The 13,635-nt window shown below is 30.2% G+C and overlaps 1 protein-coding gene across 2 annotated transcripts; it reads left to right on the top strand.

The window, feature by feature from the left end:
• Nucleotides 1–2,393: 2,393 nt before the first annotated feature.
• LOC124368585 lies at nucleotides 2,394–9,165 on the top strand. 2 transcript variants are annotated; one of them, XM_046825827.1, is made up of 4 exons: nucleotides 2,420–2,440; nucleotides 5,568–5,674; nucleotides 7,291–7,393; nucleotides 8,722–9,165. In XM_046825827.1, exons 3-4 carry the CDS (start codon nucleotides 7,298–7,300, stop codon nucleotides 9,088–9,090), a joined length of 465 nt encoding a protein of 154 aa, XP_046681783.1. In that variant the 5' UTR covers nucleotides 2,420–2,440; nucleotides 5,568–5,674; nucleotides 7,291–7,297; the 3' UTR covers nucleotides 9,091–9,165. The 2 variants fall into 2 exon arrangements, with proteins under 2 accessions (XP_046681784.1, XP_046681783.1); XM_046825828.1 differs by lacking the exon at nucleotides 5,568–5,674 and having other exon boundaries at nucleotides 2,394–2,440.
• Nucleotides 9,166–13,635: the final 4,470 nt, after the last annotated feature.

The following is a 13,635-nucleotide window of genomic DNA, read 5'->3' as shown; positions in this document are numbered from 1 at the left end:
AATGATTGCACCAGCCTAATAAACTGCTTACCTAAAATATGAGTTGTATTCCACAATGCAATCATTCTAAGATCATATCTGAAGTTACTATCTGACATTGAGCTAAATATCCATATACTCATCCATTTTTGGTGTAATAAACCAAAAGTATTCCAAATGCGGCACTTTTAAAGCCAGTCACAGATTCATAAATATGACGCGGGGCCAGGGATTGAGGTACATAATATTTGAAAATAGATGTCCGTGCATGATTATACATGCTCTGAGAAGGCAAAAACCGTACACCAAGCCAACATACAAGAATTGGTTTAATTTATTTTTAATTTATAACTATATATTTGTGTATTTACTCTAATAAACAAAATTCACTTAATGTACATTAGCGAAAATGAAAAATAATTTTACGTTGGGTTAAGAGCTTGACACCAACTTTTAACAAAATATCCTATTTGGTGCTTGAAATCCGCTTCTGGTGTCCTTGCAAAGTTCTCACAACATTTAAAATTAATATTTTAAAGCAGGTTTTGAGAAACCTAAAGAACGAAGCGCATATGAACTTTGATGCATGTTAGTGACTCTGCAGTTTTCCTTATGAAATTGTAAAATTTTATATGTCACTATGTGTAGAAAACCAACCAGTGACATTCAAGTACCTTATATACAAACATCCTCAACTTTCTTCATTAATCTGGTATTCATAAAATTATTTATTTAATTTTTCCACAGGCACAATCTGCAGTAAAAAAATAACTGCCTTGCAATTTTCATTGCCACTAACACTACTAATCATGCACTATACATTCTAAAATTTAGATTTAAACAGGTTTCAGTCTATTTAACGAATTTCAGTTGTTTAGTGTCGGTCAAATTTGGATTACACTTAATAAATACTAATTTTATCTTGACACATTCTAAAATTTTCCGGGAAGCTTTTATGACTTCTCATCTTTTTCTTTATAAAAGTTTTCCTCGGATTTTAACTAATATTAAAAGAAACAAGTAGCCTTGATCAACTTTAGTGCTTAACAACACATTTATCAACTCATTTTTACTATATAGATAATTTTCATATGATTGAACATAGCCTACACCACTCTCTAAATTTACTAGATTAGGTGTTATATTTTCCCATAACAACTTAAAATCTTGTTCCAAGAAAAAGAAATAACGGTAGCGGCCGCTTGGGCACAAATTCTCATTTTTGGTATTCACTTTAATTGGTTAATAAAGCCCTAAAAGCAAATGTTGCAGAGAGAATCGAGCCCTGTGACGAGCTGAGCCGGTCACATACCCGCACTTGTTCTCCTCTGCATAGAACTATCCGGATCTAGCGGAGTCGTGTGCCTCTCATACAACAGCTTTTATCACTGTAAATGTCACTAGGTTAAAAACAGCTCAAAAATTAAAAAAAACCCTTTCACATATTTACTTTTCATTAAACTATTATAAAACAGTTTGTTAAAAATTACAATAAAAATAAGTACTCACTTGATATTCGTTGAGTTCATTGTAGTTATTAAAACTAGTTTCAGGTTATTTAACTAATTTTAAATTAATAACGTCATCGTGATTATTTCAAATACTTTATAGAAAGTTAAAATCAGGCTGATTGTTCTCAGGTTATCTATTTCTTAACAATTGCCATTTTTGTGAATTGGTTCTACAATAATTTTAGTAGGCTAAAGTAGGATATAAAAAAAATCTATATATATATATATATATATATATATATATATATATATATATTACTATATATGAAGTATAATAAGATATATAAATTCTGTACAAAACAAATCAAGCCAGAATTGTTTATTATTTTTCAGGTGCACGAGCAATACAAAAATAGGAAATTAGTCTATTTTTTATTTATAACAGATACATTTGAACTGTTCTCAACATCTGTCGCAATTTAAACTCCAATATTTTATTGTTTTAAGGTAAACTATCCTTTTGTTATAGAAATCTACCAGCTTTACTTAATTTTGAACTCATTTGGATGTATTTAAATGAATAATTTATGAACTGAAATAAAGATCATTGTTATTATTCAGTTAGTTTTAATAATATGGTTAATATTGATATTATTATAATCAAGACACATTGAAATAAATATTGTAGAAATGTATGAATGACGCAGTACTATTTCATATGAGTTTCACACTTGTTTGCAAGTGAAACAATTACAGATTGAGACGCTACAACCATAAACTTCTTATCAGCGAACGAAACAACCACAGTTGATTGAATTCATTAATAATGTATTGTCAAGTATGAAATACGACTTACATGTTTTTTACGCTAATTTAACAAAAACAATACATCCATCGGTCGTAAAACTGTCGTAGATAAATATTTATGTTCTGTTGGTTATTAACTGAAGCTATATATGGAAGTGAGAAGTGAGTTTCCTCAGTTGACTCCCGATTCACAAACACAAAAGGTAAGCATTTTAATAATTAATTTATGTATTTTCAACAATAAATGTATGAAAATGTTTTTTTAGTGTTAGACAATTTCATAAAAATATGTAAGGTGTAATGTTGTTCATATAAATTCTATCGAATGTTTTTGAAAAGTTGTTCTTGAATAAAGGCTTAAATAATTCTTGACTTTCACTTTAAAACAAAGGAACAAAGTGGGTTATACCTAATAAATAGACTGGAATAGTTATTGAACACTCCGGGAAAGCAATAACATTTATAATAGTTAAAGCTTTATGGCATAAAGATTACTTATTTCTATGAATAATAAAAAAGTAAATTTATGGGAACCGTTACTTGTGCTTTAGTATAACTTCTGTAAATATACCAAATTAACTTGTACTATTCGAGCACTAAAAAAAGTTTGTCATTAAAATGTATCAATCTTTTCAGGCTACTATGTATTGTATTAAATTCAATGTAATATAATTTTAGACATGTTTCAATTACACATGCACTGATTTCATCTGAAAATTTTGCCAGAAATGACTGTAAAATATTAATATATAAAATATCGATTTGTCATATTTTTCGTAACGTATATATTTTTCACTATTGTCTGAGATATTAGTATACGTACATACTACTACCTCAGTTTTTAAGTTTTTGTACTTTAAGGTTAGTACTAATAACTTTTTATGGGAAGACGGACACCAACCGAAGTGAAACACATTTCCACGTCTCTCTTTTCTATTTGTATAAGCAGTTCAGTTAAAAAGGTTTTTGAGATGAAATGTACATTTATTTTTTTTAATATATAATCTGTGATAAAAATATCGTTTGACAATTAAAAAACCATAGTTACCCCATACACCTTTTAATTATCTTTAAAATAAGCCAAACACTTTTATTTAAAGCGTACAAGTTTGATTTAAAATATTTTTTTGTTAAGTTAATATGAAACTATTCCAAGTTTTAGTCCTAACAGTAGATGAAGGCATTTTATCCACAATTTCAGATTACTTAGTACAGTTTGGTCGTCTAATAGCACCGATTTCTCAGATTTAGTCTTAGTCTTTCTCTCATATGGGAATTATCATTGATATTCTCTGAAAAATATAAATTTCACTAAATCGAAAAAATTAGTTTCAGATCTTTCTTCTTCTCTGTCCACATTATAATATATGGGATAAGGAAAAAACACGGTTCATTATTTATCCTATTAATTCATTCCATTCCTTTTATAATTCCATATTTATTTTGAATTACTGATATGGCTATGAGTAATAACATACTTTTTCAACTTACTAATCAGATTTAATGTTGTCTAAGTCTTTAAAAATCAAATCCTATTTTAAAATTCTCTTAAAACAGGACTCGAGTTCCTTAGTCAATCAGGCATCAATGATGTTTTAAATGGACAAAAGAAGTTTATATACTGGTACTTACCTAATAATAAAGCAGTGCTTTCAGAGTTCAGTGAAAGGCCGTTCGGAATTGTAGCTAGTCTAGAGGATGATCCCGTAAAATCTAGTCTAGTCGATTGTGACTTTACTAGTCAAGACGCTGACTTTAACCCAATTATTCACCTCTGTGATTCTGAGATTTTTATGATGAATATAATAATAACAGGCACAAAAAACATGGATTTTTAGATTGCTATAGGTGTTACTAGTCCACACACTATAGCAATTTTGTTTGGCGACATAGTTATATAAAATAGAAATGTTTTAAGAAATCAATGTTCCATATTAGTTTAATGTTAAGCCTTTGGGGAGTATTAACACCTCTTATGGTTGTTTCATACCCGGGAGTGTACGTGTACATTACGTCCTTCGTTTTTTCAGTTCCTATTTGTGTTGACAATTTAAAGTCTATAGTTCGTCCGAAAGTCAGTTTTAAATCGATTACAAATTTGTACTTAATTTAGAATGTTAAGAAATCAAGCTAAAAGAAAATTTAAAATAATAAAAAGGAAAGCTTAAAACAAGCTGATTGCATAACAATTTTTATACACCACTAAAGAAAACTAGAAATAAGTAGCAGGAACTCGTAATTTATCTGTGGCAAGACTACGATTTTTTGGCCTGCAAAGTCATATCCTACTTCAAACCAGAAATTATGAATGATATTTCGTAAAGTTTCAATTCAAACTTTAATGTTTATTGCTTGTGGCATTATAGAGATATCATAGATGGACAGGCAATCTAAAAATTATATTTTCATCCCATGAAGGACAAAATAGACTTATTGTCAGCCGACTGAGATTAGATTCAATAATGCTTATGTAACATACATTTTTGGATATAAACCATCACAGAACTTATTCTTATCTATTTTGATATGAACTTCCATCCAAAATTTAAAATCTGTTGGTTGTTTTCCTCGAGACATCATTCCTTATTATTCAGTTACATTTTGCATTTTATTAAGTTTGGGTTTCGTAACATATATAAGTTATATATAAGTTCATGTAATATAAAAATCTACACATAAATTAATTCACGAAGTAATTATTTTAGTGTGTTGAGATAGTTAGGTAATACGTATTAATGTTTCAAGTTTGTTTACAAATATTTCTTCTGCTACGTTCTTGTTGCCATTATGGTTACGCGTCATGAAACTCAGTGTTGCCTATATAGAAATGAAGCTTATCGAAAAACATCAAGTCTATAAACCAGTTTGTTTTATGAATATCGTAGGAACAGACGGACAAAAATGAGATTTGTCCCACATCTCGAGTAATAGACTTCGATAATGCTCAGACTACAATACGGCCGGTGACTAGTCCTAACCATACTAAAGCGCATAGAGCCTAGCTGATATTATTGGGAAAGAAACTTATAGGCAGAACCAAAAATCAATTAAACTGAGAGAAAAAGACGTAAAACTACCAGGCCAATGATGATAAGAAATTTTACTGCCATGAGTCACGCTGGTGCCTTGATTCGGTGTTGACTTTTAATTAGGTTTTGATTAGGAAATACATTTATCACTTGTTCTCTAAAAGCAGAGCATTGTTCCATGTTTTACGATCAACAATTTATAATGAACATTATTGATGTTGCGTAACATTTAGTAATTAAAGTATTGTTCTCTTATCTCATATTTAATTAAATGTTACGGCACATGATTATCATTTGGCAGGCCATATACTGCGTCGATATTTACGGCTTCTTGTCAGAGATATTAGAGCATCTGAACACTGCAAGTTTGACTAAACGTTAAACGTTCCTCTACTGTGCCTGAAGCAGGTAGGCTAAGTGAATTAAGTTTGTACATTATACCATACTGAACTATTGTGTTTACACTTTCTATGTAATTTTTGTATTAATTTTGTTTAAACCCACATTTGACTATATTTTACGAACCTGTTTTAATAAAATTACATTTTTAATGCTGATAGATAAAGCAATAGTTTTTATTTGTTTCAAAGTAAATTGATAGTGTATCGTAATTTTTGTGGATAAGTACAGTGTACTGTAGTAACAGTAATTTAATTTTATATATTTAATTTTTGTATAGTAAGTGTGAGACATAGCTTTGAAGTTGTATAGGACATCTAGTATTTTACTAGATAAGTTAAGTAATCCTGATCACTAAATATATACCACAATAAAATTACCATTTGGGCCCTTACATATGAAATCCAAATCGGTACTTCGAAAGGTCAATGTAATGTAGTGGAAAATGGCTATATGTTCGTCGAAAAAACTGTATCTAATAAAAGTCTAGAGATTACTAATATTTTGGCTTTCATAATATTGGCAGTTATTTTATAAAGATTACCATGTATGTCGGTGTGTTTTTATTTTTGTCTTACAGTAAATAAAACTCTGTTTTCGGTTGGTTTATTAAGTGATTGTTAAATCGACCGTATCATGTTTCTGTTAGATCTTCATAGTTGCCTAAATAGTTTCTACCGTAAAGGTATAACAATAAAACGTGAACGCTGAATACTTCAGTTACGTTGACAGAATATGAATCTCAAATACTCAATTCTGTGTTTTTCCACTTAAGGTTTTGGCAATGATAAAATCATGGCTAAATTTACATCTAAAGATATTTTGAAATCTACTCATATTCCGAGTCAGCACTTTATAATCGACAAAGGAAATTTCTCTAGTCCCTAAGTAGCTCAAAATATCCGCGTAGTTTGCAAAATGAGTAAAATCTTACACCCAACTAAAACAAAATATACAACCTAACAATAAACATTAGTACGTTCCTTACCATACTTCTATAAAATACGAGCATTTCTTTTGGCTACGTGTGCTGCGGTTTTAATGAGGGCCATAGAACTCTCGTAATATTGTGAAGTTGAACTATTTCATCATTTTAGTTTAGCATCTTGAGTGGAATTATCTAATTATTTGTCTAATATTTGTAAAAATGGAGATATGACCGTTGATATGTAAAATAAATAAATAAATAAGTTCATTGTCAGGTCTTGGGCAACAAATAACGTTACGCATCACCGATAATTATTTATTTTGCTTTGATTGTAGAGACAGCTTTAGGTTTGCTGCCAGTAAAAGAAAGTAATGCGTACATTTCTTATTTTTGCGATTTAATTTTGTTTCTGTTTCCTTGAGAAATAATTTTAAATTATAAAACGAAAACATGAATGATTGGAATCAATGAAATTAGGGTTCTGTGGTGTATTCTTGACATATTAAACGGGCAAATAATTTATACATGTTTTATTCAATAAATTTAGCACATACACGTTGTGAATCGATCTGTATTAAACTGCGCTATATGCATACACAATATAAATACTTACAGGATATTTTGTATTAATTAAGTTCTTTTATTCTATTTATTTGGAACTCTTTAAGAGACTATTATATTTTATTCTTCATTCTAGACTAATCATGTGGACTATTGTTGTCGTGGCAACTGCTATATTAACTTCAGCTACTGCGTTTGAAAATGGGGTGCCTTACCAGTACCCCTATTCTTATCCACAGGTAAACATGAATATATATTTAGATACTTTAGTCGGTCAGATTCCTTATAGAATTATCAGTTGCATCATTGGAAAACTCACATGATTTGTTCAGGTTTACTGCAACCATTGTAGTATTTAAGTCACATTCGCAGGCCAGTAATGTAATAAGTGACTTGTATTAGAGCCGATAAGGACAACCAGTTTTTCTACGTTGGTGATTGTTATATATTATATTACCTTATATAATAGTACTATTTTATACATATTAATATATTACTATCATTTTATTTGATAATTACAACTCCATGGTTCTCTCTTGATTTTAATGTCCGTAATAAAGTGTAATGATCGCAATAGAAAACTATGATCCAATGAACTATTTCCTACAGTTGTAAATAATGTGGTACTTTTGTATGAAAAAGAAATATTTATATGTAGTGGTATTTTGTCAGATTAGATACAGTGAAAAATTTAAGAACGTATCTTGACTAAAACCTTGAAAGTTTTCAAACTATGCTGATTACGCTGTGTGTATTATAGTATCTGAGTTTAATTGTTTAAATTTTAACTCGAAATTAAAGTGGAAAACGAAAAGAATTTATATAGTTGTGACTTAAAGTGGTGTAATTAGTTTTTAATTGCATTACTTTTTAATTTTATAACTATTGGTTACTAAAACTGTTTCTCTAATTACAATAAAAATACGATAACCTTTTGAGACCAGCCCCTATGTCTCAATAGTAATGGCAATTGATGTGTTGTAACCAGTTTTAATGGAATAGAACGGCAAATAAATATAAAAATTAGTTACATTATGAACGTGAACGAATGCTGGTAAATAGAGTTTTACTGCAACGTGAACTAAAAATAAAAAAATTGTCTTAAATAAAATAAATAACAATCCAGTCATGTTATAAAAAAGTAAAACATCACATCTTACTTTCAGTCATTTTTAAATAGATCTGACTATAAAATTGCTATTTCGAATAATTATAGCAAATAATGTTTTGCCGAGTGTGCAGTGGAGCAGGTGCGGTGGTTATCGCAAGGTAACTGAATCAAGCAACGCCAAGCGATGCTGCTGCTTGGGCGAGTGACCGCTGAGCGATCCTGTCTTTGCAAGCAGCCCGCTTGCCCGGTCCTTAGTGTTGGTTTAGTCACCGTCAAGCCGTTGGCCCCAGGCTGTGTTAGAGAGGGAATCTTAGCCCTAACTTCGCCTGGTTAAATGACACATTCTTTGACTTTTTATTTTGATAAAAAATATATTTTATATATAAAAACTACTAAACCGAAATCAGATTATGCCACCTCAAACTCTGTATGGACTAATAATGTTTTATTCCACAGAACCACATGAGCAGTGCCACCTACACCGGCTGGAGAGCACCAACATGGGGATACCCAAAGAGTTTTCAACATAGCTTATTAGACACGTTCTCCAGCCTGTGTCCTGACTGTCTGAAGGCTGATGGAGTAGACGAGGTCACCGGGATTCCAGGTTTGAAGGATGCCATCGAATATTCATACTTCCATACAATAAAGCCAACTATGAATGAAATGTTGGACAATTTAAGAATTGATAAAGGAGTGGCATACAGATATTTTGTTAGCCTCTGCGAAAGAAATGAACACGTTATAAACATTCTGCCTGGAGGGGATGTACTGAAAATGTTTTGCTCTGATATAAAACAGACTTTGGAGGAAGGATATTTGTGAATCCGAATATTGATGATGGTTATACTTTGGAATTTAGCACAGCGCGTTTGAATAAATAAGTTACTTTATCTGTGAGTAATATCTACTTATTTCTATTTCCTCACTATGTATACATATGTGCTAGTGATATTATCATCCCAGTTTGAATTGAGACTCAGCATGACGTTTTCTCAGGCTGAAATGATGCGGTCGGAGATTAAATTCAGAGAATGTAATAAGCGTTCACCAGTTATTATTAAATTTATTTTAATAAGTTTAAATTGTGAAACAAGCTTATTTCACAATGCTTAGTAAATCTATATTTCCTAATGTGCAATAAATATTTCCCCAAGGTTCCGAGACTGTTAAAATAGGCTTCTCTTATATTTATAGTGTATTTAAATTTTGTTCAATCAGAACGCAAACATATCGTTTTTGTATCGTTTTCATTGATATATTTTAAGCATTGCAGTTTGGCCCATACTATAATGCTACTGTACCTTATTGAATCAATAATTTCTAAATTCAAATTTGCATATAAAAACCTACTTGAAGCTGTAGCAACTTAAATTCCTATTATTGCAACTATTATTGTTACTGTAAACAAATAGAAACTCATTAACGGGAATACCTCAGTAAATTGCTTAATTGTAAATTACTTACTTTTATATCTGTAGAATTATTTGCATGGTAAGCCCCATGTTAAGAAAACCATATCAAGGGACTTCGAGCTGGCTCCTAAAGCTCAGGGATGGTTGAATGTCTAACACTACTCGGCTAAAACTCTTTCACAACAGAATAAGAACAGCTGTCTTAGGCAACAGCGGTTGTCAAAACCACAAATTAACTGTAAGTTCAGACACTTAAACATAATAACAGTGAAGCACGTTAAGCTGTATACAGCATTATAACTGTTTCTATTTATGTTATTCTGTTGTATTTATGTTTCTCTTTTATTGAAATTTGAACATATAATGTTTCTCAATTTTTATTTAGAATATTCCTATATCGATTTCAAAGCAAACCAGTATTTGTCGTTATACTTTGCAAATTGGTTCTTAAATTCAAGACTAACATGAAATGGAGAAAACACGCACTGTCTGGCAAATTTATTACCAAACAATATATTATTTGTTATGTATTATAATCTAGAGTATTTGTATAGCATGCATTTATAAATAGATAATGCAATACAAGTACTGAAGAACATAGTTCTGAAGTTAACCAGATAAATGTAAATATTTTACCAGATTTCATACATAATATGCGCTTCCTTATTTCCTGAGTTCATTTCTGCTTAGATATCGTTCCGAACTGAACGAACAGACACAACGCTCACATAGACATGATCCACGTGTGACAGAACTGTGTAAATATATCAAATACATATTCCACCTAAACAATTCTAACATACAATGTCGTTATGTTAATAACAGTTTCCGAACTGAACGAACAGACACAACGCTCACATAGACATGATCCATGTGTGACAGAACTGTGTAAATATATCAAATACATATTCCACCTAAACAATTCTAACATATAATGTCATTATGTTATTCACAGTTTGAAATATTTATATGTAAAAACTTCTATAAAATTGTATAGCTACTAATTAATCACCCTACGTGTGTTTTTTTTTTTCAATTCACGTTATTGATAATCGTACTAAGCACTTATCTCAGTCACTCAGGTAATCTCAAGTTCCTATAAAGAGAATCTGTGATAAGGTTTGCTCTGTTGAGATACTCTTGTCACGCGAAAACTATTAAAATGAACAACAAACCTTCTGTTTTTTTTTAATTAGGTTGTAAACCTGAGAAACCATATATTGTACTTAGTAAGGAATGTTGACAGGACAGTGAGAGAATCTTCCAGAGCAGGGACCGCCTCCTGTCCAGATCCCATGAGCAGCAATTTACTCACGATAGCTTATCCTTTTTACCTTGGCAGAAGGGGAGGTCAGCTCTATTACTGTCTCTCTTCTAAAGTGGGCAGAAATAGTAGTGCATCATGGTCTACCTCTCCAACAGTCATCCCCGAAGTAGACAAGACCTATCGATCATCATATCAAAAGAACCCTTCCGGGATACATATATAGAAATATGAGTAGAAATATATGTAAGGGTGCTAGACCACTATTGGGACAGTCCGTAATTCAATGTAAAATCTTGCTCAATGTACTATAAATGAATCTGAGAAATCACACAGTAAATCTCAATAAAAAAATAACCGAATCTATATATGATTTACGGGCAGTTTTCTAACGCTCTTTTGGGACAGACAGAAATTCAATATAAAATACTGTTGAATGTACCATAAATAAAACCGAGAAATCTTAATGAAAAAGATAACCGAATCTATAGCTGTTCAAAGTTGACTTTCTTGAGCTGTCTGTTGGGAACTTAGTCAAATCTGCTTTGAATCAATCTATTGGAAATGTTGTCAAATCTGCTACGAATAAACAAAAAAATCTTCGAAATCTTTTTAAATTCTACAAAGTGAATTGTAACACATGCTTTGTTGTTTATTGTATTTTTTTCAGTAACAATCAAGTGTAATTTATTATTTTTATTCAATTCTTTTATATTTTTCTCGTCTAAAACAATTGAAAATCTCTTAGGCAAATGAACTTTACAATCTTCTAACTCGGCAATTATTGTCATCCCAAATTTATCCTTTATTTTGTCTAAATTCACGATCTTATACGGTTTTCTTTCTTCTAAGTCAGTTAATTTCTTGTATTCTTTAAACCTTAGTTCGCCAATATCGTTCAAACCTTAAAGAACTCCATTTAGTCAGAAATAAATGTAATTATAAATTTTAAAAAATTAGGATAGGAATATGAAAAATAGTGCATTTAATCACGATATCAGGTTATAGGAGACAATTTAAATTGTTTAGACTATGTTTCAATATTTTTTCAATATTTTGCACTCACTGAAGTTAAAAATATTTAAAAAATAGTATAAACAATTTAAATTGTCTCTTACAACCTGATGTCATGATTAAATGCATTATTTTTCCTATATAAATAGAAACATCTAACGTTCTTTCTACATAAATTGTGCTAAATTTCATCAAATTTTGATAAAAATCCTTAAAAATATAATGAATTATTGCTATTTTTAGCTTAATAAAAATATGTTTTACTAAATAGTGAAACTTAACATATTCAAATTCCTCTAACTAAATGAAGCGTAAAAAATATCATGCCTTTTTGTAAAAAAATATATTTTTGAACATCATTATACCCGACATTATAATTCGAAAAATCACCTAAAAAACAAAGAAATTTACGAGAAAAAACTGAAATTTTTAAGACAATGGGCTGAAGAGAATCAAATCGATGATCACCAAAACATGAATTACATAGAAAAATTACGAGAATTAAAGAGAAATTTCAAAGATGAAAAGAAAAATTTAGATCTATTTAATGACGAAAAAATTCATTCAATCACTGAAAAACTATCCATTGAAACAAACGATAAAACTAAATCTGAAATAATCGAAGAAATAGGCGAAACTCTTAACGAAAAATCTAAAAATATCATTAATGTTGAATTTTTATCCTCAATACACGGTCTTTTCAAGCAATATATTTTATCGAATTTGAACGACAATTTCATGTCCATTTACAAATCGTACTTAGCAATTATGCGGCCAGAAATTAAGTTTAATCAAAAAATTTCAAGGAAAAGTTAAAAATATGAATGGTTATTTATCTTTAGAATGTGAATACGAACGAACTTTAGTGAACGGTGAACCACAGACTTATCCAAAGTATTTTACTATAAAATCAGATGAAATCTTTGTTGTAAATGACTTCATTTCTAAGAAATTTAATGAATTATCACATCGAGAACGGACTAATCATCCAAATAATGGTTCTGGTTGGACATTTAAACTGCAAACAACTAGTTTTCAGCCTTAATAAACATGGATTTATTAACGAAGGATCATATATGGATTCGCCACAAGAAATCAAGGTAAAAAAGCTTGTGTAAATATAAAAAATGAAGATGACTTTTGCTTTATTTACTCTATCTGATGCGCTATTGTAAAACCTAAGACTCATGTTGACAGAGTAAAGCAATACGAGAAACTTGTAAATGACGAGGTATTTTCTGGATTCTACTATCCGTGTCTTTAAAAGATATACAAATCTTTGAGAAACGATGCTACAATTCCAACTATAAATATCCCAAAATGTCCATAAATATCTATACTTATGACGAAAACCTAAACATTGTTCCGTTCAAAATTTCCGAAGTTTATGATGCCGAGTTATAAATCGATTTATTGTCAGTTAAAAAAGATGACAAACATCATTATGTTTTGATAACTGATTTAAATAAGCTCGTTTTCTCTCAATTATCTAAATGTAAAAATAAAAAATTTTCTTTGTAGAAGATGTTTAAGCCATTTCTACAAATCGGGAGATTTAACAGATCATTTGGAAATACGTACAAAACATGAAGTTTGCAAGCAAATTATTCCATTCCCAGGTCAAACCACAACATTTACTAATTACCAAAAAAAGTTCAATCATCCTTATTTTATTTA

Source organism: Homalodisca vitripennis, chromosome X (assembly GCF_021130785.1).
Source record: "Homalodisca vitripennis isolate AUS2020 chromosome X, UT_GWSS_2.1, whole genome shotgun sequence".
NCBI lineage: Eukaryota > Metazoa > Arthropoda > Insecta > Hemiptera > Cicadellidae > Homalodisca > Homalodisca vitripennis.
This window is presented reverse-complemented; position numbering and strand designations above follow the sequence as displayed.